Source organism: Neodiprion pinetum, chromosome 5, assembly GCF_021155775.2.
Source record: "Neodiprion pinetum isolate iyNeoPine1 chromosome 5, iyNeoPine1.2, whole genome shotgun sequence".
Classification (NCBI taxonomy): Eukaryota; Metazoa; Arthropoda; class Insecta; order Hymenoptera; family Diprionidae; genus Neodiprion; species Neodiprion pinetum.
The window spans coordinates 4,452,079-4,477,769 of NC_060236.1; the positions used below are offsets into that span (position 1 = coordinate 4,452,079).

General features: G+C 43.8%; 1 protein-coding gene across 1 annotated transcript in view; it reads left to right on the forward strand.

Moving 5' to 3' along the window:
- The window catches only part of LOC124218702 (matrix metalloproteinase-2-like), a 164,057-nt gene that overhangs the window by 126,001 nt on the left and 12,365 nt on the right, over positions 1 to 25,691 (forward strand). Inside the window, exons 6-8 of the mRNA XM_046625396.2 lie at positions 990 to 1,136; positions 7,308 to 7,450; positions 20,202 to 20,360. Of these exons, the coding sequence (XP_046481352.1) occupies positions 990 to 1,136; positions 7,308 to 7,450; positions 20,202 to 20,360 (449 nt within the window). The remainder of the gene's footprint in view (positions 1 to 989; positions 1,137 to 7,307; positions 7,451 to 20,201; positions 20,361 to 25,691) is intronic.

Below are 25,691 nucleotides of genomic sequence, written 5' to 3' on the forward strand. Positions count from 1 at the left end.
ACGAAGAATTTTTCTCTCCTTGTAAGTCAATCCCACCGTTCTACAGAGTATCCGGACGGGTATTATTCGATAATTACAACCTGTGGCAGACACTCGGGGATAATTTAGAATACCTGCGGTAATCGTATCGGGAAACTCGAGTTCCCGAGGCCTCGAAATCTAGGAGAGAAGCTCGTAAGTCCGAGTTCCACGAGGCTTCGAAATCAGGGCGAATGGTTGGCGAGAGGGTTGAATCGGGAGGCTGAAACCCCCGGAATTGTTCTCCAACTCCCCCAAAGCGGTTATCCATATCGGTCGGCGACAGCTGCTGGTTTATGTCGGTAATGCCGGACGCGTGTTTCTCGTCCAGCCAGCAGCACCGAGGCACTCGCTGCTTCGTATAAAAGCATTCGGAGTTCCGTCTTGAATCGCCGAGATAGCCGCGGTTATCGACTCGACCACTGAAGCATCTGGCATCAGCCGGAAAATGAACAGAGAAAAGCACAAGGTATCGATTTAAGGCTTGTTTATGAAAGACTCGGGCTGCTTTTTATCATTCCTTATCAAACCGAGGCTTGTTTTGCACGAAAATCGTCCCTCGGATCATCTTTGTTACGGTGGTGTGTACTTCGGTTTCCCCGTTTAAAAGATATATGGCGACCATTTTATCGCCTTGTTTGTTTTACCGATGTAGATGAGTTTAATGACGATAATCTGTTCCGTCTCGCATATCGTTTATTCGTTTTTAACCTATTGGTTGTACGAAGAGTTACGTTTAAATTTATCGCGTCAATTATAGATTACACCAAACGCCTTGCCAAGTTTTGCTGTAGCGCGCCGTAAGATATCAATCGCTGGCTCATTTATTATTATGTAAACGTTATTTCATATATATGTATATATATTATTGCCTTTTACAGCTAACAAATTAAACGCATCGTTCCTTTCATGTGTGAAAACACCGGGCAATCAATTATTGTGAGTTTCAAATCCAATATGTTTGTTTTCAGTCTGAGGACCCCGAGGCCACGTGGACTCGAGGTTGGAGGAGTTCGGGTCGCTTTGGGTCAGGCGCTCGATCTCTGGGCTGTAAACTCAAAGCTCACATTCAAGGAAGTCAACAGCGACAACGCCGACATTTTGGTTTACTTTGAACGGTGAGTGTTACTCTCTCTCATTCGAAATATTGTACATGTATGGATATCGCGCGTGTCAATTCGGTGCGGTGAAAGTTGGGTCCGACGCTATTTGACTTTGGGTTAATTTATAGGGGCGAAAGTGGCTTTTGGAAACAACGAATGTTGGTCATGGGTTTGACATACGCGACTGAAAGTGAAAAGCTTATGTTTGAAAAATTTATACCTCGAACACCATTCGTTCGGTTCGAGGGGGGTTTTAATTCATCCAAAAGTACATGCGGAATTCCATGCGAATTCAACCAACGTCTGATCGTCGCCATTTTTGATTTTGTTGAAAATTTTTTCTGCCATTGTCTCAACTCTGAATCAGTACTCGGAGTATTTTCAGTTTTATCATTCTCTTGTTGATTATTCGTGAATATTGATCTAGAACAGGGTCGTTTTTAAAATTCTCAAAAGCTGTATTTGTTAAACAAAATCAGAAATGGCGAGATTCAGGCGTTGGTCGTCTTCGCATGGAATTTTCCACACAAATCGAGCTTCGCTTGCATGTAATTGTTGATAAAAATCAATCGACGGTAAGCATTCTTATTGAAAATAACGTCAATGATTTCCACTCGGTGACATGTTTCACGATATATGAAAAACGACTCTGAACCAATTCGTTTCAAATTTTCGTAAAGTATTCTCTTAAACATTTTACACCCTCTTTGCTGAAAGCTGACTTTTTTTTTGTCGACACATATTATTTCGTCAAATGTCAACGACATCAAGAAGAGAACAAAAAAAAAGAAAAAAGAAAAAATCGCAAATTACCGGCGAAAGATGAAACTCGAACTTCAAACATCGTACGACTTTAATTCCTGCCTGAATTTCAACTTCGCCGACGAAACCGCAACTCGGTTTATTTATATTTACGAGTCGAGGATCGGAGACACCGGAACGCAGTGTCATTTGGTTATTGGAAGGCGGAGGATTTTATCTTGCAAGCGTGTCCCACGTTTCTCGGCAGCAGTTTCCGGTGCTGGTACTACCGCCAGTGCAGCATCGGCGACAGGTTAAGCTCTGAACTCCAAAGTACCTTCGACGAGAAGCAGGAGCGGCTCTCGTCTCGTACGCGTGCAATGCACTTGAATGTGCAACGCGGGTATTCGCCCGAACGAATTGCTCCAAATGCTCGCTGACTGGAAATTACCTACGTTTCTACCGAACGATCCTTGTTTCGTTCAGGCAGCTTTGCCTCCGCATCGGAACCTCCGTTGCCTATCAGGGATCTTCGCATCCTCAAAAGGGGGCTGAAACCTTACGACCGATAAAATTATTCCACCGCTTGGTACAACGGAGCATTACGACTAGATTTATATAAGTCGTTAGCGCAGTCGCGAGACGGATGTTTTCGCCTCGTCGCCATGTTGCCAATTTCTACGATTTTATTATACATTTATCGTCGGTGGATCATTATTCATTTGAACGCGACGTTTGCCTTGAGGTTTTAACTTCTTGGGGTTATTTTATCCTCAACGTGTAGAGAATAAACTGTTACAAATTCACGAGGAATATTTCGATTCTATATATATAGTATATATATATGTGACAACCGTTTAAAAATTACAGCAAAATTTTCTACGTTCATTTTACCGTGAAATTTTCTTACCGCAGGCATTATATGTATAATAACGAGAATTTCCGGAGACAAGTGGGTCGTCTCTTCTCTTTCGAATGGGGTACTTTTTTTCTATCCGCGAAAAACTCATCTGACACGAGTTTTCTGCGGTGTGAGGAAAAAAAGAAAAATTTACAAACAATCGGGAAATTGTTCGTGAAGTTTGTCTTGCTTTTTTTTTTTATACTTTATTTACACGAAATCGAACTGACGAGAATGAAAATTCCGAACAAACGTCGGTTAAATACTCTTGGAAGTTTTAATCCTCTCGGGTGAAAATTAGGGGTGAAGGCAATGGTTGGAAATTTTTTTCTGTTTTTTTTTTTCTAACCATAACATTCTCGCAGAAACGCCTAAATTGCAGAAATCGGAAGAGTTACCGCCGCGAATATATTCTCGCGTATCAAACACTCGCCGACCTCGGTGGTTCGGCTCTGTGCTAATGACCAGCCCTCAGGTACCAATTATTCATTAATCAAGCCCCGAAAACAAAAGAGGAAAATTAAGTACCGGATTTCCACCGCTAATGGTTCCGCCTGGTCCGACGAAGGTGGTGTAGCTCTATAATTTATACCGAACTTTCAAAAAGGAAGGAAGGAAGGAAGGACGGGCGGGTGGGTGGGGGAGGGGGTGGAGGACCGACCGAGGCAGCCAAGGACAAGAGTGTAAAATGAATTAAAATTGGATGTAAAATTGGGAGAGGAAAATTTGTGAAATTGTTTCGCTTATGAAATTTATTATAAAATATAATAATTCGTTATCGTACCTTTGGAAATATTCTGCTCGAGGGATGCCGGTGTGTAATTAGAGCGCTTGATTTTTTTGTTTTTTTTTTTCCGCCACCAGAAAGTTTGAACGACGGCGTGAACTTTTCCGCATAGCCTGTGACGTGTCATTTTATACGTCCGAAAAATTTTATACATCTGCAGATCGGTGTACCTGGGCATAAAAATATTAAACCTGTAACCAGAGAACGGATCGCACGCTTTTCATCATTTTCAAAATCGAGGATTGCGTTCAGACTGTTAACGGATTCTTGACGGAAAAGAGAGAAAGCTTCGAGTCGCGGTATAAAACATCGCGTGCGATATTCCGTATTATACGGGGGTTTGAAATTTTTCTTTAGAAAAATGATGGTATAAAAGATCGGTGGGAACGATCAGATGGAAAAAGGAATGGAAATGGAAATGAGAACGATTCCCGCCGTCGGAGAGGGAAGGAGGGGGGGGGGGGGGGGGGGAGGTGAACAAATTTAGTTACAGAAAGGGCGGAGGGAACGAACGACGAAGTGACGCGAAGAGCGCGCCGGGCGAAACAAGAGACGCGAATGGAACACCAGAAATTCACTTTGTGCCAGTGGAGTTTTTTTTTTACCTTTGTACAAGGATGAAGGAGATCTAGACGTCTCAACAATCGAGGCAAAAACTTGAAACTTATTTTATTCAACGACGGAGACGAGTCGCTACTATTTTTTTAAAATTATTATCACAAAAGAGAGAATCATTCAAAGTTGCGTCGGAGGTACAAATTCGACTATGACGAATTCACTTTTCCAATGTCTCTTCATCTCTCTTCAATCCGTAATTTTTTTCTTCTACCCCGTTTCTTGCCTCTCACCTCCTTTAAGTTACTGGGGAGATATATCGTTCTGCTGCCAGAAGGGATGAGTGGGTGGGGAGAAATTGGGACGTCACGTAGGTAGTTGCCAGTTGTTGGCTGTCAGTGCCCGTCTTATCCTCGACGCGACGTCTCTACTTTTTCAACTTAGTCAGTGTCGTTATAAGGCAGTCACCGTCTCAACTTCCGACACCGATAAGGTATATCAAAATTCTCTTGTTTCTACCGAGAGCAACCCTACGATGGTGCTCGCGTTTCATTCAAGACTCCCTCCGACCCTCTTTTCGACAAAAAAAAGTTTGAACAAAGGCGAATTCGACGCGAGACAAGCATGCCATTCCTTCGAGTCACGGATCGGTGATATGAGGCAAAAATTGGTGTGTTAAAACAGAGCGAAATCGTGTAGTTCGAACAATTTTTGCTGTTAATTTGGACATTCAACGTCGGACAGTGTTACCAGTGACACAAAATTACCGTACATGGTATTTCAGACCGTGTTTCACTTACCGTGTGATCTATTGAAAACGCTTCAATGGCGGATGTTTTCCTGTTCCATCCTATATTACTCAGAAGGAAGGTATCCCAGTTTGATCTCATCGATTTGATTGCTTTTGTAATATGTTACAGTAGACTAAAAACTAAGCGACGCCTATTTCTTTTTATCCACCATTAAATGATTTAACGGGGGTGAAACTGCCAAATCGCTTCTTGACACGCCTTACTTTGTAGGGTGGTTTCATCCCCCTTAAAATGTTTAATGGCGGATGGAAAGAGTTACGTTTCGCTTAGTTTTTAGTCTACTAAAACATATTACAAAAGAAATGAAATCGGAGAGATCGACCTGGAATACCTTCCTTGTCGGTATCCACGATTGCTTTTCATAGGTTTAATACAAGTTTTCCAGACGGAATTACGAATCCCGTCGTATATATTATATTATGTTATAACTGGCAAACGGCAGGGTTGAAGTAATTAGCGATTGAAGCTCGTGGTCGTCGTTGCATTTTCCACATGAACAAATTCTGAGTACCCGTCCAAAGTTCCAAGAGTTATCGGTAAGGAATTGGAACGGCTTCTCCTCGGTGTTTTCCCGGGTGAGCCGAGTCTTTCCAACCTCTCGACTCGCGTCCGTCGCAGCATTCAATTACAACCTCGTAGAGTAAACAATACACTATGTGTAATTGATCCGGTTGGAAAAAATTTCCAGTGAGACAACGCAACGTCGTGGTCGCGGAAGTAAAGTTTTCACCACGAGTTCGGATCTCTCGGTGGCTTCCATGCGGGATGACGATATGTCGTAGCCCGGAAGTTAGTCGCGGCTCCGAAACCGCCTAGACGAAAGGTCAGGGGCTTTTGGTTCGAGCAAATAACCATGATGCATGGTGTAACTTGCGTGATAAACTCTCTCTCTCGCTCCCTCGGGAGATTCCATTCCCTTTTGGGAAAGCCAGGAACGCGTTTCTCTTCCGAGCCCTAACTGGCTGTCAAGGACTTTTTGGAACATGGCAGAGTTGGGGTGTTTATGTCCCGACGCGATCAAAGGCGTAGGCATCGCTTCCAGTTTCCTGATTTTACTCCGAACGAGGTGAGCAAAACTCGAGCTCATTTTACCGCTCATAGCTTCACGGTATTTCCCTCGAGCTTTTACGGTATTTCGAACAAGTGGATATCGACACGTGTGTCTCCAGTCCGTCTCACGTGCTTCAGACGAACCGTGTTTGAACGGTAGAAACGAATAACAATGGACATGCGCAGCTTGGGAATGCGGAGCAGGTGTAAACCGACCCTGAAACCTCTTCAAATTTGGCGAACTTCGAACACCGAATACCCTTTAGTCTAAGTTTGTTCCATTTCTGCGCGTAATTTGGGATCTCAATTTAGTGTCAGTGTCCAGACGAAAAATCTACTCTTCACAAATGGATTGTACGAGTAATCGGTGTACGAGATTAGAAGGAACTTTCCCTTTAAGTCAACATGGTGGTCTATTTGTTGAGAAAAGTCAACTTCCGCGCCCACGTTCGATCTCAATTTCGAATAAACCAATAGTTAGACGCTCAATTGAAAGGCGATGACTATACCCAACGATTGGAACACAGGCGTAACCTCTGCCGTTCTTGAATCCTTCCTTCCTTCCTTCCTTCCTTCCGTCGATAAAACCACCTCGTTCCAAATGATCGCCGCTTTCCAGCACACCACATTCTTGATTTCTCGTCGTTGGCGTGCATTGTCGTGCTGTCCATTCGCTAGTTAACCATCACGACGTGTTCATCGATGGAACGTCGTCACAATACAGCTAAGAAGCGATTCAACCATAGAAGGAAAAACCTTCCTCTCGATTTAGTAGTTTTTGTAGGATATAATGAAAAGTTTCGAGATTCCGAAGTTTCCCTTCACGCGAAATATCTACTTAGATTCCAGGACATGGTGAGCTCTGCAAAGCTCGGCGTCTCGCATGGAACCGGCACGATAGCTGCCTGGGTTTTATATTTCGCGCGCGGCTAAAGATGGGGCAGGAAATTGGACGCGGGTGTTAGTTGTACGCGTTCCTTTGAAGAACGTTTTCCAACCGAAGGAGGAATTCGCGCTGAAAGATTACTACTCGCATGTGGAATTTAATTTACTTTCCGTGCAATCGGAGCTCGCGCTGCGCCGAACCCGTAAAGTCTCTTGGCAAGGTTTGGGTAGCGGCGGAAAACGACGATGAAGGGATGAGGGAAAAAGAGGAATATTATACGTATTGCACAAAAAGTTGAAATCAATCCGAGTTCCGCGGGAATCCTCCTCACAGCGATCGCAAGATCGCATCGGGGAGTCGCAATTCCCGCTCTCCGGATGAGCACCGGAAAATCCACCATTCCGCCAGCACCTTCGATTCGCGGATGATGTATTCAATATCGAATTGATTTCAGGGGGAATCACCACGATGGACACCCCTTCGACGGAAGAGGCCAGGTTCTTGCTCACGCGTTCTTTCCGGGACCCCAACGCGGCGGAGACGCGCATTTCGACGAGGACGAGGCTTGGCTGCTCGAAGACGATCTCGCCGAAGAAGGTGAGTACCTACCTACATTCATCGATCACTTCTCCCTCCCTTACAGTCACTAATCTCATCATCGTCAGCACTCGAGTATAACGAGACTTGCCATTCGATACTCTTTCACGAGAAAATCACAATATCACACAGGATAGGTAGGCATAAGATCCACCATTTGTGGTAAACTTTACAAGGTCCCATAGCTGTTGGACAGTTTGAATTTCGATCTCTTCAACAAACTTCTCGGATCGCGACTGAAATCTGCCTCTGAGAAGGTTTCGCCGGTAGGCTTTCAATGTTCCTATACACCTGCTTGATAGACTTTGTCGTTTGAAAATTAGTCTTTTACATACGTACATGGATGATCCAAGTAATAACATGGAATCGTACGCAATGAATTTTGCCACAAATGGTACCAAGATCATCGAAACACGTACAACATTATCTACCCCGTATCAAGCGGTACCGTAATCGGTCCGATTTCAATTTGGCAAATCGTCTGCTTCTTTCCATTCCAATTGATCAATCTTTCGCCAGTAAATAAATCCACAATACGTGCACGTCTGCGAGAGTATCAATTTATCTCAGTAACGCCGTTGCCTCGTCCTCTGCATCGCTCGTGTTCATTCACTTTACCGGTGGTGAACTTTGGGAATTTAATCGCGTACCATCGGGGTTGGGTGAGGGGGGGGGGGGGGGGGGAGATTTTCCGAGCGGTGAGTTAGGTGGACGGGTATCATATGTAGGTATAGCAAGGCTTGAATATAAGGGGAAACTTTTCACCATATTGAATTTGTGATTCGGTTTACTTTGGACTTGGACCGTATATCTTCTACTCCTCCAGCAGCACATCCCCCAGCAGGTCGAGCAGGCAAGAGATTCTTACTCGTCGTTGCTCGGCGATTCAATATTCCACTTTAGATGTTATTGTTATTCACCATGTGACAGACTATACAATCCGTGCATTATCCTCAGCTCCACGGTGGTATAAATAATTCCATAAAGCAGTAGTGGATTCTGTTTTTTGAAATTAAATAAACTCTCCCTCCCTACATTCATAACCGTTAGAGCAGCGCTCGGTCTCTCTCATCACCGTGTATGGAAAGGGACGGAGTATGTTTAAGTAATCCTTGCAGAGTCGTCAATCCTTGCGGAAGCATTCAGCGGAACGTAGTGACCTGTAACTACAACTTCTTACTTGTAAAATTGACGATGAGGGAGGGTGAAACTTTCTTGTCGTTAACGCGTATCGTCACGCAACGAGTCTTACCAAGGCTAACGTATCGATCCTGGGATTCGAAATTGAAAACCTATTCGGCGTGTTCCGCTTCATATTGCCTACGTTTATAACAGGGCGAGGCAGTCGCGAACTTTGCCCCCGTTTCAAACAAGTTTATTGTGTTACGGTGGCTTGAAAATCTCACCCTAATTGCCACCCGGTTCTCACCGTCACGCTACTACTCGGCTTGGATTATATCAGTTGCGCCTTTCCGTTTGTACCCTATTCTAGTTAGGCGAGGTAAGAAGGTGTGTAGGTCTAGCTGCGCGGTTAGTTCGCTAAACGATACGAAAGGTGTAATGGGTGGTGCTCTGTGCAGATATACGCACGCGTCAACAAACATTGTCGGATGTATTATATACTTGCGTACATGTGTATATGTATGTCTAGAGCAACCGTACACACCCCGAATAGGTATATAATTTCTCGACGCCTAATTCGTTCCTCGGGTAACTTTGACCGAGGTAATTCAATTAGCGAATCCGCGATTCTATCGCAGGACCCGTTAACGCAGATTCTGCTAATTGGTATGCATACTAATAGCCACCTGTTTCTGCGGACCGAGGAGGAAAGTTGGCCGTTTGCCATACGGGAAAATAACTTTTTCTCTCTATATATTCATCTCACTTTTCATCGTCTTTTACGGGACGTAATGTACGCAATATAATATTAAATTTCAACATCTTATACACGTCTGCAAAGTATCGCGAGGACAAATATTTTCCTCCTTGTTCGGATTGATTGCGTACGGTGAATTGATCTTACAGATATCTGTTTGAATTACATGAAAAACTGGGGTTTTTTTTCTTCTTCGAAAATCAGTTTCTTGGAAAGATATTTAATATGATTTGGAACAGTATCGAAGAACGTACCGAGTACAATATCAATGCTAAAAGGGAGGAAAAATCTTTGTCCAACGTAACTTGATCGGTGGTAAGAAATATCAAGTAAATCGGCAAAGCTTGGGATTTTACATTTCAAATATTTTTCACAAGCTATTTAGTGTATCAAGAAAATACTTTTTGACACGGAACGTGTCGCGTAGTCCCACTAACGTTAATTAATAAAACATTATCAACGGGTTCTTCGTCAAGAGTTAACAACTCATTCGGAATCCACTTTCCCGGCAAGACCCTGAGTAGAAAATCACTAGGTAAGCATAACAAGGGGTGCGTAATCTCTCGTCATTTCGGTAATGGTCTTATTCGAGGTCCATTAGAAGCAAGAGGCGTGCATGGGAAAAGGAAGAGGGTGAAAACAAAGGGAAAAGGATAAGGAAGCGTCTGCTTTTTTGGCCTCGATAACAGTTTATTGTTTAACGAGGAGGAAAACGTGGTCTTTTCGGGCCAAGCGTAAGTTTGCAATACGAGTCGCGGGTGAAATCGAAGACGAATATTGCAAATACGCGAGGCGAAAAGCAAGCCAAGCGCAAAATTGAGGACAGGCTCGCGTAATGTCAAATTCCTGTGCGACAGCGCATGCGCGCAGTGCGGAAAGTACCACTTTCCAACTCCTATGACTTAAAATTGGTCTATTCAGTACGGTTACCTTGTGCACGGAGAACAGGCATCGAAAAATGCGTAAAACACACTCAGGTTATAAAAAAGAAATTTTTTTCCTTGTTTTTCCTGGCGATTTGAGTGCAGGCGGCACGTAGCCACACCAACAAACCGTGTGCTCCGAGGCATCTGCACCAAAGCCCGTTGTGCGGTACGTGTATTCCATTCTAACTATGCGGAAAGCTCGAGGCTTGCGGACGGTATTTCGTGCCTGCACCTGGGACCGAGTGCCTTGGGATATCTTTGGGGCTGCGGCGTGATAAATTCTGGATTACACTATTACGTCGGTGTCGGTGGACAAAGACGAAACTGCACGGAGACAGGAGTCCTGGTCCCTCATGACCGACGGATCCGCTTTCCAAAATTCGGGACATGCGACGGTGAAAGAGCTCGCCTTTCGAGGCGGAAACATCCTACCGACGCTGCAAATTTCCCCGTCTGCAAATATTTGTTCACTGAGTTTATTACACCCACCGGAGGAATAAGATGGGGAATAAAATTTGCCGATCATCCTCTCTATTTTATCATTGAAAGAAAATTCTTAACTCTCCTCAATTCTTCGAATGAAAATCTTGCAAAGAAAAGCTCCGCGGTACAGAGAATAAAAGAAGAAGGAAAAAAAAAAAAAAAGAAAAAACAACAATTCTACTCTCGTAATACTCGTAATGGCTTACAGTGTGCGTGTGACGCGTAGAGAGGCGGAGAAAATAATAGGTACCTGTTATCCTGCGAAAATTGCTTTCTTTTATCACTCTGAAGAAACTTACTCTCCAACCGTACATCGGATGTAATATAGCACCGAATGAACAACCTGTCCTAGGTGTTAATGAAATACGTCATTATATGTATAATAACTTTGGCAAACTCTCTTCTTTCCCAGCTTCGTTATCGTTTAATCTTGCCGTCGCCTAATACCTACTGTTCCGATTTTAAATCAGCCGGTCCTTCGGTCGTGGGTACGCTAATTTATTCAGTACTGTAATTAATTTTTATTCCAATTCCCCGGTGGTGATAAAATAAAAAGTAAAAATTAAACGGCTGCTGCTTGTGCCTTTTTCTTTTCCTTTTCCGTTTTTTCTCTCTTTTTTTTTTTCTTTTTCTTCTTTCATCCGATGTAGAAACTTTATCCGGGCTTAATCTGGAATATTTTTTACCGGATAAAATATCAGCCTCAAAGCCGTTTTCTTTTCTTTTTAGTTTCATTTTTTTACCGTAAGCTCGTTAAAACGGCATAAAGAATGATTGGACAAATTCCTCGTATCGTAAAACGTCGAACCTGTAATTTTCTTTTCCACTTTTTTTGTAGATCGTTTTTTTTTTATTTCAGTTTCAAAGGAGACAGACATATAGCGCATATTTTTTACGCAGCACGCTATCCGAAGAAGAAATTGTACGAGAAAGAAAAAAGAGCAATTATTTCTATACAAGAAATGCATCCCTTTGATTCTTTGATTTTATTATCGGTGTATCGATATTAGGAAAAAGAAAACAAAGAAAAAAAAAATCGTCATTTTACGCTGATTGTATTTTTCATTTCTGTATACGTATCGTCGCATATTTTATACATACTCGCTCGTAAACTTTTAACGCAGTGAATTTATTTTAAAATGGCCAACGAAATATCGTGAATCTTTCATGCCGGCGAGTTTTCGAACTTTTCGCGATGGGGTTTGTTTGCTGTTGGATAATTTGCTTTCCGACGGAAGGTATACAATAAGTCGTGGCCCGGGTATCGAGAATGCTGGTAATGAATCTGGCAGAGAAGCGGTGGCAGGACCGGAGTATCCATGACCCGGTTGGCGCACCGTCAAAGAGAAATAATACCGGAAATTGAAGTTTTCGAGCCCAATAACGGGGCCCCCGGCCTCTTTTTATTCGCAATTTTGTTTGACCATGTTCCAAATGCGAGTCAGCGCGTTTCAGTAGCAGATTCTGGTAATGTTTCTTTGTTGTTTGCGTTTTTTTTTTTTTTTTGTTTTTTTTTCGAACAAGTTCGAAATTTTCGTTTTAATCGAACTAAAAATTCTTCCGAATCACGCAATCCTTAGCTGATGTTTCAAGATTTTTAAATCATTTAAACGATCTGTAAAAACTTGTCACCCGTTTTAGTGCGTGCCTTTACGGAATTTTACCTAAAATAATCTCCTGGTTAAATAATTTCGAAGCATTTCGAACATAAGGTACAAAACGTTCCGATATTACTTGATATCAGGATTGTGCTTGAAGTTTTTTTTTTTTTTTTTTTTTTTTTCGTAACACCAAAATTACAGAGCCGACTATGCTTGAGCATAAAATAAAAGAAGAGAAGAAAAACACGCGTGTATGCGCATTAACCTAATTTGAAACAGTTTAGAGAGTGTGTGTGTGTATATATATATATATACATATATCGATACCCTTAACGCCTTCGGCTTTGGAGGTCCATAGGGAGAAAGTAATCGATGGCACGCGACGGTTTCGGTGGCTTGGCAAGGCTGGGGCCAGCTGGTCAAAAAAGAGGAATAGAGGAGGGTTTTTTTTTTCCAACGTCGACGTCAAACTCGCGAGGAGAAACGACGAGGTCGAATACGTAGCCGCGGGAATCGGGGGGGGGGGGGGGGGGATATTTTCGCACACCCACTGCATTTTTATATACATATATATCTATATGTATGTATGTATGGGAGGTAATAAAACGGCATTCCCGAGGAGGGAAGGACGAGGGAACGTCTTGACGTCAAACACGCTCTCCGTCACAACGGAGCCAAGTTTTACGCATCCGACAACAACTCTGCGTAGGGATCTGAGGACGTCGGAGAGGTGGCGTCGTTCTCGTCTTGCGATATCGATTGCCCTTATGATCCTCCTTTTTTTTATTTCACTCCCGACCGCGATTGACCCTTCGAACTGCTCCGGGGGAACGCCTCATTCCGATTTTAAATCGCCTTATTTTTTTTCATCCTCCATATAGTTCTCGTCGCCAGACTTCTCGGAGTTAAACTCAATCCAACCAATCGGACATGAATTAAAAAGAAGTCAATCGTTTTGAGAGACTTACCAATCTCTTTATAAGGGGGAAGGGGGGGCTGACTTTGTATTGATTCAAAGTCTGCAACTCGTCTGAAAGTATTGAAAGAGAATAAACGAAACGAGTTTTGAATTATGGTTAAACAGTCATATCGATATCACTTTTAATGTTCTTCTTTTATAAGATGTCTATATCAATATTATTTTTCATGTATCGAGAAAGTTTTTTTTAAAATTCTTCCGCCTTCTAAAGTTTACCCCAATAACTGCCATATATTTATTGTAATATCCATAGAAATGAGAACTGAAAACTTTGGCGGTAAATTTACAGCCGGAACTGTGTAAGCTTTAGGTCATGCGAATGGGGAACGATTACTTTCTTTTTTTTTTTTTTTCGTTTCACAAACGCAAGTAACTCCATTCCAAAACCCCCGAGAAGTTTTTGGGTCCGGATTCATTGTCGAATTTTCACGAAGGGCGAGGACGGGCACCGTACGAAATATTGCCGGGTAGTCAATTTTCGGATTAAAAATAAGTGTTCGCTCGACGAAGAGTCGCATTTCATTTTTTTTTTCGCACTTACAACGATATTTCAACCCAGATTTTTTTTTTTTTGTTTTATTGAAATTTTGATTCAACGAGGTGCCCAAATCGGAGAATAAACGAAATAATTTTAATACCGAACAACGATCAACTATTCCCAAAATTTGCGGACCTTCGGGGCATCAAGTTACGGTAGCTAATGTGGCAAAATGAAAAAAGAAAAACTAAACGATCCGAGTTTTACGCAGTTAAAAAAACGGACATCGTTATAGGTGCACGTGTGTATAATACGTTTATGTGTAGGGCGTCACTGGTAACGTAATTTCTAAATTAACTCCCACGGCGAGTTTTGAATCGCGGCCAACAAACTCTTGTCCGACACCAACCGCTGACCATGGCTATTCCCGATTAAACACTCGACGCGATTCGGTAGACGCTTCTCATCGTCGTTACGTTACGGAAAAGTTTGCTTCCTCTCGGAAAGGGTTCGTCATCGGTCGTTTAACCGTGCGACCGAGTTCCATCGCGTTATTGACACATATCTTTAAAAAACAGTTTCTTCGCGGATGTGACGTGTAACAATCATCGTGATCGTGACTCGGTGAAAGGAAGAAAATGCGACAACGTCAAAAGATCGATACGAAGCAGCGTTATTTGCTGCGTTATTGAACGAAGCTCCACGCTGTTCACCAGTAACGACAAAACGGTTCAATTAACCACCTCGCGAGAGTAATTTTGTATCGATTCCAACAGCACCGAGTTTCCCAGAGAATGGCGGAGTCGATGTGTGCAGGAATTCTCGCTGATGGGTGAAAAAAGGAAATTCTCTACCCCGCGCCGAGGGGGAAGAAGTTGAATCGCTTGGTTTGAACAATTGAGAAACTTTCTCTCTCTCTCTCTCTCTCTCTCTCTCTCTCTCTCTCTCTCTCTCTCTCTCTCTCTCTCTCTCTCTCTTCAGTCTTCCACGCATTTGCCACGAGGAACGGAATTGTGATTACTGTGATACGGCTGAGCGCTTAAAGTGGTAAATGCCATTCTAGATCAAGTTTCACGCGGAGTTTCCGCCGCTGCACCTTGAACAATCGTTCAACGACTACCGTTGAGACTGCAGACAAGGATTCGCCTCAAACGAACTCGGATCTTTTGCTCTGAATAACCCATTTCCAACATCCCTTACCCCTCAAGTGTCTCGAGCAGGTACGCTCTAACGATTGTACAGAAACAAACTGTACCAGCTATACAACCCTCGGCGCGTTTATACTACACCCCGTAAGATTCACGATGCACCTAATTACCTCCCTGCTATGGCTCCTGGGCTCGGCGTACCTCGCTTTCGGTGGGTATATACACGTACCTATACACCTTGGTACATAGCTACTCACTCTCTTTCACGTTCCCGGTAAATTAACCGTTCCAGAGACGGTTCTCTTTCCTGATTCCTTCCTACAAGCAATTCAGAAAGGGTTGCGGTGCAGTTCATAATTGTATAATGACGAGACCTCGAGACCGTCATTCGTGCGTACGTGAACTTTGGACAAATCGTCGTTCTCAATTCAGTCGGAATCGTTGGAAAACTTTCACCGTTTTGCCGCTTCCACAAACCCTGGCTGGCCTGACAATTAGAGAAATTTCATTTGTTACAGTAACTAAAAAAATTCAGTAAAACAGGTATCGTAAAAAAAACTGTTTCAATATTGTTGGGATTACGATAAACGAGGTACGCGTAACCATTTTGCGCTATCGTCGATCCTTTTTTGGTTATTACAACGCAAAATCAGTTCGCGAGGTTTACTCTACTTTTTTAGTTTTAACAAGGCTTTGACGTCAATTTATTCTTGCAAGAAAATCTAGCAACAGTGATCGTAATGAGAATGAATAGCAACGGATACCAGACTTTCCGGTAACGGCTATAAAACTAATTTTTATTTTGTACCTAGAAGTATATTTTTCGATTGTGGTAAAAAATGAAAATAGTCAAGGACCGAGCGGTAACCGAAACTAACAAATTTCTCTCAGTGTGGCGTTATCCACACGACTGAGAGCCAAACGACGAAGTTCGCCTTGTCAGTATCGCTAATTTGAAATTGGAAGGAGACGCGAGGTCGTGTTTCACGGTGTTTCCGACGTCATTTCACAGGCAGGAATTACACGAGCCTCGGCGCTACGAGGGGATGACGTAGGCGATATCTGGCTTCGGTATCAACCGCCGGATGGTTTCAGGGGAAGTTGGGTTCATATTTATGCTAATAGAAAACTGGCACGTTGCTTCCAGGGGAGCTTAGGGGGCGGCAAAGCCAGGCCGCGGAATTCCGAAGGAGAATTATTAACGACGCCAATCGGCATCGGGACTCGTCCGCTCGTCTCGTCTTCTCCCGAAACGACGCCTTCGTGGCCACCCCTAATTTAGGGTGGCTAGCCTCCGCTGTCGTCCACCGTTGATCCTGCCTAATTCCGATCCTCGCCGAGCCGATCGAAATGTGTTATTACCGTTAAGCGTGGCGCTCGAGGGGCGTCCCCGGCTTTACGTGACCCGTGAATAATGCATACCTGCCTGCCGCGGTACACCGAGGCATCATCGACCCGGGGCAATTCCTCGGCTGCAGGAACGGCCAATCGCGATCCTAGACCCTGGACGAAGGCAAACGTCATTCTGCCATCGAAAATATTACACTTGTATATTCGAAGTGCCATATTACGGACGTATAAACACATCCCGGTCGGAGCAGAGCTTCGCAAACGAGACTCGAACAGGAGAGGAGCTTTTCTTATCCTACCGCTCGGGTATTACGGTAAGGGTGTACAATGTGGATGGGTATTCGTTATTTCTTTATCAAATATAAGACCGTTGAAGAATGATAGTTTCGCCAGACTATTTGAATGTAATATTCCACCGGCCTGGGATAAGGGTACGTTGTTCGAGAGGCTTTGGGAATATAGTATTTGACATTTTTTTTTTTTTTTCTTTCAAAGTTTAACCGTAAAATATTTTTCAAAATGACGGAAAAACGACGCTGTACAAATCTTACCTCTTCATATTAATATTTAGAGGTGCATCGTAGCGATTTTTTACTTCCCATTTAAATAACATGAGAAGTTTTTTGTTTTAGTTTGGAATTTTATAACTCGTTAACGCATTAGTGGACCGACAAGACCGGAACGTGTTATTTTCTTAGGGAATGGAACGCTCCGCAGAAACGGTCTGATATCATCTTATGATAAATCTAATCTTTCAAAAGTTACGTATGGTCAAAAGGTATTTAAGGATTATTTTCGATTTTCTCGAGATGTGCTGCATATTAAATAATTGTCAAGTATATAAAAAATGGGTAAAATATTCTGACATATCGACTGCTGCTATTTATTTTGTAGAATTATTATTACATTTCAAAAAAAAAAAAAAAAAAACGAACTTTTGGAAAAATCTCCAGGACATTTCAAAATCGTTCGTAAAGTGTTTCTTCGCTCAATTAAAAGCATTTTGAGTTAATATTTTCATTTCAAAGTGAAAGGGGGTCAATTGTCCGTATTATTCCTGCCGCGGTTTGAGAATTCACATAAATTATTTAGCATTTCCAAACCGTCAGAGACAAAGCGAAATTCGCTCTCCTGCATCTGTATCGTGGAGAATTCGCGTGTCGTCTTCAATTCACCGAGACATCGACCCAGGTCGAAACGAGGGCGATATTATGGTCTGAAAGCCAGGGAGGTACGTTGGTCTTCTGGGTCATCCAGATAGCCTAGAATACGAAAATATCTCTTCGAGCGCGGGGTATATCCACAACCGCGTTTTCAGAGGATATAATAAAAATGTCGAGGTTATACACGGGGCGAGCGGCGGCGAGAGCTTGTCGAGAAATTGGTTTTACACGGGGTTTTTCTCCCCCGCCCCCCCCCCCCCCTCCTCCCTCCCTTATTTTTTCTTTTTTTTTTTTTCTCTCTTTTGCTTTGTCACCTCTATTTACACCCCTTATCAAACGTCGAAGAGAGCGTTTTTCAATGCGGAAAGCAGCCTGCGTAAGCTCACAAGTCAGGCGCACCCTTCTTGACGCACCCACTTACCAACCACCACTGTGTATACACGCATAAAAGGTGGGTGAACCCCTCCGAGAATTCGAGAGGTGGAAAAAAAAAGAGAAAGAGAGAGAGAAAAAAAAAAAAGAAAAAACGAAAACGAAACGAAGAAAAACCAACCGAGAGAGATTCGGAGTTGTAAAAATAAATTCGCGCGCAAGTAATAGGTTCTCTTTGAGAAGATAAACGTATTTGAACAGTGTTCTTTGAAATGCACTTGATCTCTGCTCCGCTCATCCTTGTGCCTCTGGGTTTTTAACAGGACTATTGGCGGGGGGGGGGGGGGGGTCGATAAGCAACACGTCCTAAGTGTGTCGGATTCGTGGTTAATGGGACAACAGAGATTAGCCATGGGGTCTGTTTCAACAGCGTTGCAGAATGAACAGCTCAAAAGATTGATTACACGTGGAACACCTTGACTTGGGGCCCTGCTTCTTCCTTGCGAAAACACTTTCACATTTTCATTGTCAATTCGGTTTGGAAATGCACGTCAATGCAAAATGCGCCCCATGACGTACGTACGTATCTACCGAACTCGGTTCACTTTCTTTCGATGTTTATATCACGCGAGAGTCGTAAATACGTGGAAACGATTCCAGGCGCAGCTTGTAAGTACGATGCCAAAACGTTCCAATGCGCGAGTCGTCCGCTGTATCCAGGATCAAGAATCGCATTGAAATCCATCGAGTCCTGCAACTTTGTTCAAGTTAATCTGGCTGAGTGCAAGCTCGGCTTGACGCGATGCTTGAAAGGTATTTACTCCGCGCTTGCATAGCCTTCGTTATAGGTATATCGGTGAAGCGCGTTTCGCCTGTAAGCTCGACTTTTGTTGCATCATCGATACACTATCCCGGATTCTTGAGGGTTGATTAGGCGAGTTAAAGTGGATGGATAACTTCCACCTCGGTAGGTCTCGGCTCAATTTGAATTGCAAATTGCAGGTAGTTTGATCGCAATTAGCAAGCTCTATTCCCGCATCCCAGCACCGGGTTGGTAAGGCGACGTATCACCGTGAAAACTACTTTTCCAAACCCCTCGCTCATCGTTGTGTTGCCTACTGTGTTGTTCATTGTGATCTAATGTTGCTCGGCTGCGATTCCCGAGAGGCTCGCGCTGGCCGGGGAACACGAAGGAAATTCTATTCATAACTCCTGGCTGGGTCGGTGCTCGGAATCCTTTCTTGGGATCACCTCGGCACGACGGTGTATTCGAACGGATTGTTACGGAAGCACGTCCAAAGCACGAACATCGGGCGTTGTTGATGCTGCGGCGAAAGCCCAGTCTCGGAAAACCACAAAGCCACACTCGGATCTCTGCGTTTACACTCGCTTTGTTTGATGTTGCAAGCGGGAGGTTCGGCGCATCGTGATCAGGATCAAAGGATCGCCTACCACTGGAGAGAAAGCGAGGCTCTCGCGACGCGGAGAGAATTGGAAAATCGGACGAAGAGAACCTCGTAAGGATCGATGAGCGGAAAATATCTTGGATGGAAACAGTCCGATCAATCGAAGTTCGTTTTCTCATCTCGGTAAGGGTGGAGATCACCCTACGATAAATCAAAGTCACCTTTAATTTTTTACTCGACGAATTTTTCGCTCGGCTAGACGACGATCAGCGGTTCCGTCGATCGGGGTTTCAGGGAGATGTAATATAGGTATAATATAACTTGTATCTCCGGAAGGAAAGATCGTCTCGGTTACCTTCGGGGTGAATTCGGGGGGGACTGATCAATATTTAACCCCTGGATATCATCCATCTTCACCCGTTCTCTCCATCACCCTTTGACTAATGACCATCGCACGTCGCGTCTCATTCCATTACGTCATACGAAAACCCCTCGTCGTATCCAACGCCGGTGAATCCTCTTCCGCTGTATGTATTACATCATCTGGTAACCGAGGTTGGAATGGTATAACGGACACCGAAGAGAACGGCGAGGTCGTCGTCTTCAGGGTGCAAAATCCGATTAATTTACACAACGCGGGCGACCTTTCGAGGGTCTTCGCCATGCGCCGTTACCTTAACGGTCCATAAATTTGGTTTTGTACCTGTTAAGGAACTCGTCTCTCCTCTCTCCTCCCCCCTTACTGGGTGAGGGAAAACCGCTCGCCCGTATTTACATACGAATGTGTAAAAACGATTTCCCCTCTCTCACCGCTCCGATATCATGGCCATTTTTGCTGACCTCGTTTCAACGTCGGATTTGAATTTCGCAAAAACACCTCGCCGAGGATCGTTAACACCTTTCGCGATACGATCCCCAATGATTTTTCTCAACTAACCTAAATTCTTCTCTTCGTTCCTCTTTCAGGCACCAGTCTCTACACCGTCGCTGCTCACGAGTTTGGTCATTCCTTGGGCCTCGATCACACCTCGGAACAGGGCGCCCTTATGTATGCCTGGTATCAGGGCTTCAGTCGAAACGACAAACTTCCGGAGGACGACAGGATCGGTATACAGCAGATGTACGGTGAGTACGGGCTTTTTTTTTTTTTTTTTTTTTTTCGTCTTTCTTACAATTCTCGGACCTCGACGAGAGATACCTACCCTAATTAACCAACCGACGGAATTTCCCCTCTACATTTCACCGAGCCCAACGCGACCCTCACTTTTCCAGGTTATATCCCCCTAATTGATCCCGGACCAGAGATTCATTCCTCATTGTCACCGCGCGTCTTTGCAAACTTCATCCGCTATACGACGACCCGCTCTGCGCGTGATACTTGTGACGAAGATGATTTCCTCCCCTAAGATATTTCACCGCAAGTTGTTATAAAATCCGGCGAGTAAACTTTAGGCGAAATTATTATCACAGGGACGACAAGTCGTCGGAGCGGAATAACCGATTCCCTATTTTTCTGTTTAATTAAATATACATCAATTTTTGTATATTGTCGGTTGCAACAGTTTTTTGTTTGGCTTTGTTTTTTTTGTTTTTTTTTTTTTTTTTTTCTTGCCTTTTATCCCTACCGCTTTTCGCAAACACCAAAATTTTCCCGACGTACTTCTTAGCCCGCGCTGAATCGACAAAAATTCATGCCTCGACGAAAATTAGGGTTAAAAATTTATAAAAACATTTCTCCGGCGAAATCTTGTACGATATTCGAACAAGGCTGTGTGAGGTGAAAGACGGAAGGTATAATAACAAAAAAAAAAAAAAAAAAAACAAACGAGCAAACAAACAGAAAAAAAAAGATGATTGAGACTCGTCGGCGACGGGACTTGAATGTCGTCGTATTATCGAAACGCCACCGCCAACGTCGTCGACGACGAAGACGACGAAGACGACGAAGACGACGACGAGTACGGTATTCGCTCGGTAAAATATTCCCTTTAATGTCAGCCGTGATTTATGCCCAAACGGAGCTCACAAATTGGGGGAATAGAAATAGGGCCTGCTGGGAAAAGCTCCTTGGTCATTTGTCAATTCATTTATATGTGTCGTTATACCTCCGGGTTTCGTATAATATACCTTATACCATATACTATACACGAATGTTCACCTGCACGAATATTTTCAACAACTTACTTGCGTAATGTATTCTTCAGCCGTGTAACTGTACGCCTGTAATCTGTGTTTCATATTCCCGCACGGTGGAAATTGTATATCAAAGTATTTTGTACCATATCTCACGAGTTTCTCATCATCTTTTGTTGTTGTTATTATTATTACTACTACTATTATTATTACTACTATAATAGGTGCGCGGAGGTAAATAAGTTCGATCAATAATCCTCGGCGTGCATCAAAGCGGCTCGAATCTAGGTCAGGAATGTCAAATGACCTCGGAATTGAACAATAAATAATTTTTTATTTCCACCCTCCGTCAAACGTTATTTGTTAATATTTTATCTTCGTTTTTTGAAATCAATTTTGCGACAAGGCTTGAATAATTCGTCGTGGCAAGGCACCGGGTTCAATCCACGCATCGTCGGTCGTTCCGACAGTGACGAAGAAATGTTTAACGGTGTCATAGATGCGTGCAGTACCGGGGGTGAAATTCCTCACCGGCTGTGTATCATCTTCATTCAATGATCCGGCGGTCCACTTTCGTTTTACGAGCTTTATATGTGTCCGCGAAACGACATTGCCCGACAAGGGGCGGAGAGGGGAACGGATGAAATACTTTATGCCCGTCGTCGAGAGTGGGGAGGAATCTCTTTACCAAAACTGGGTGGGGTGGTTTCACAGGGTTTTCGAGCCGAGTGATCAATGTCGAGAGTCAAGAGATATTAGAGAGCTGAAAATCCTGACACCACCGGGGGCGAGACGCGTTCCAACTCGTGCCACATTTATTATTCCCCTTTTATTCTCGCGGAGTTTGCGGGGCGAGAAAAAGAGGCCGGGGGTGGATCCGTGGCTGGTTGACTGGCTGCACGATGAACGGATGAATCCGAAAACGGCGTCAAACCGCTTCTCGACTTTTCACCCTCTCTACACCGACACCGAAAATTCTTTCCCGAATTATCTTTGCCTCCGGATTTCGGAGCAACTTTGGCCTGTTTTTTTTTTATTTTTTTTTTCTTTCTTTTTTTTTTTCAAACACACCCCTTTTCACGCAACGAAATTCTCACGAACGGCAGCTGTTGCGGATCGTCGACACGCGCTTTCAACTTGCTCGGTATTCCCCTGGTACAAAACGGATGATGATAATTAAGCACCCTTGAAGTATCTCGTCACCCCCTCGCCAAATTCCTATAATATAATAATTTTGGCGAAACTTTTCTCAAACCCAGGGCCGCCTTGTACGTGTTTTATACGACACGGCGTTTAGGTTGGCCCGGCAGACCCGGCAGGATATTTCTACCCCATTCAACCCAGCGTTCGCTTTGTTTTACTTCCTATTTACGAGCCCCGGTTCCAATGAAATTGCCGAACCGAAATTCACCGGAACACGGACCTGCAGCCGCGGAGCGGCAACTTGTCTTCGTTAAATCCGTCGGACCGAGCTGAGCGAGAATTTAGCCGAATGCTACAGGGCGCTACAAATTCCAACTCACAATCGGGTAGGATGTAATATCAGGGCGTGATTCTCTGCCTCTGGCAACGAGTCGTGTGATTTATATCGCGGATGGTTTTTTTTATTTATTTATTTATTTTTTTTTTTTTTAGTTTTTTATTTTCTTATTTTCTTCACCGCAAACAACAATTCACGATCGCACGTATCAAAAGCGGGGCGGGGCTGGAAGTTCCGAGAGCGCCTAAGTCCGAATTATTTGGTGGCGAAACTTGAAGTAAAGAAATCAAACTTTGAAGAAACAACAGAGTTTCGAGTGGTAGGAAACCCGACGGATCAAAGTTTCGAAACGCGAGATTCCGACAATTGAAGTTACGATTCGGCAAAGTTCTGGAAAGTAAGGTTCCTGTAAAGGAACATTCCGAAAAATAAAGCTTTGATGGAGTAAAATTCCGAAAGTTAAAATATACTCGTACAGAGAATCAGAAATATCAGGATTCCGAATGTAAAAATATGAAAGATCCGAAAGAAAGTAACATCAAAGTGGTGAAATTTTTTCACCAAACCAGAAACTCACAGAACTTCGATGTTTCGGATTTTAAATATCCTCACTTTCGCACTTTCGGAACCTTGACTCGTCAGAGTTACGCCCTTTCGGTACTTTGTCCTTTCGAACCTTTGATGTTTCGCCAAAGTTTGATTTCTTTACTCGCAAGGTTTCGCTCGACGAAAAAGTTGGGAATTTGTCGCTTTCGGAACTGTTGAAATTTAGAATATCAAACACCGTCCCTCAAAAACTGTCAGCAACGAAACGTACGATTAGTCGTTGGGAATATCTCGTGGAAATTTTACCTCGCGTTGAAGACTTTGGTTTACAATGGAGGAGGCGTGATGGAATATGATTTCTGCGAACTTGACGCCTCCTTTACCTTATATACATATATATATATATATATATGTATATGTATACCTACACCGTAAGGGACAAGTTCGAATTGCTACTGCAGACACGAGGCGTGAACAATAAGGTTCGAGACTTGCGATGCCGGATGAAAGGGTCCGCGGAACAAAGTCATTCTAACCCCCATTGGACCTTCGTGTCTCTTGACTTATTGTCAGTGCTTTCTCCCCGCCGAGCTTTTGTGCTATTTGCAGGACCTGCAACTTATTGTACGTACGTACGACACGCGTGTACGTATTTGCAGTGATAAATCGACGACGAAAACGAATCAACCGAGTATTATTATCAATCGTATACCCACGCGCCGACGTCCCGATGTATTTACCCTGTTCGTATGGGATCGTACGAATGACGTAATTGAAATCGTATACCTATTCGTACTTCGCGACTGGGACTCAGGGTCCACCGTACTACCTTACCAAATACCGTGCACAGAGTTTGAACTTGAGGAGGGAGCAGCTTATTTCCTGGCAAAAACTTTCCCCGAGTGCCTCGGTAAACTTTTCCACTTCTCTTAATGGCCATAGTTGCTGTTCGACAAGGTATTTTACTTGTCGTTTCTCCACCGTCGCGTAGCTGCGACGCTACGCGGTTATACTCCAGTTCCATTTCATGCCGAAGGATTTTCCTCCAATTATATTATGCTGTACCGCGGCGACGACGGTGGCGGCAGCCAATTTCAAAGTTTGTCACTTTTAATCAAGTTCACCGCAATCTGGCTTATATTTTCTGCAACGCCCTTCGACCGATAAGATGACGAGCCGATCGATCGGCCGTCTTGTAAATCCTCCTCCCCCGGCCCTTTTCCTTTTCCGCAAAACTTTTCCCTTGAATCCTTACGAAAGATTTGAGAATTTACGCGCAGGATAACCTTAACTAACAGATTCTCATCGAACTTATGCTGATCTTGCGCCTCCCCAAGAAAGTTGTAATACGAAATCTCCCAACCGTGAGACGACGTAATTATTTCAGACCCGTTGGTTGTTATTCATGAGCTCGAGTCACTTCGTCGCACCATCGGCCGGAAAAGACGACCGTATACATTCCGGTGTCCGATTTCAGGGGTTGAACGGGTCGCGGTTTTCTCCCGGGCAAAACGGCGACCCAGGCCTTGAAAAAAATGAAATAAAAATAAATAAATAAAAAAACACACCCAAAAACGCGATCAAATCGCCGGTGTTTCAGCTTCCGAAAGGGTCATTTCCTCGCGGATTTTCCCCATCGAACGATGAACCGTTTCTCGTATTTGAAACCGTGTTCCGCAGGCGGAATCCGGCGTTTCGTTGGTGCGGCGGTGAAACTCGAGGCATTAAAGCTTCCGGGGTGTTTTGTTATTCAAATGTAAAAGTGTGCAGGGCTACTGCTGCGGGCTTCGTTTCAGACTTGGTATTCTCTCGTTCGTTTAACTTCGTTTCGTTCGTCTGTTCGTTTTCATTAAAGCAGCGAGGTCAACCCGGCAATTATTTATCCCACAGTCGTCGACTGCCTTAGTTTTATCGTTATATTTGCGCTCCGGTTGCGAAGAGGGTTTCCGTTTCGCTACGCCGTTATAACTCCCCCTCCTCTCTCTCCCTCTTATATTCTCTTTTTCCCTTTTTCCCCCTCCGTCTCTCTCTCTTTTTGCCATTCTCTCTTCGCCACTATCGTGGGCCACACACGTTCGACGCCCACACACTTGTGAGAATGTTTTTCAGTTGGTTTCTTTTTTTTACCGCTCCGTTTGTTTTCAAACGCAGGTATGCGCAGTTACATACCTATTTCCTCCCTATGTAAACTTAGTACGCGTGTATGCATATAATACGCGTGTTCAACCACTCGGTCATAATGCCTGTGCTGACATTGCAAATATTTCTGCGAATACCAGTTTTTTCAAAATCTCTCG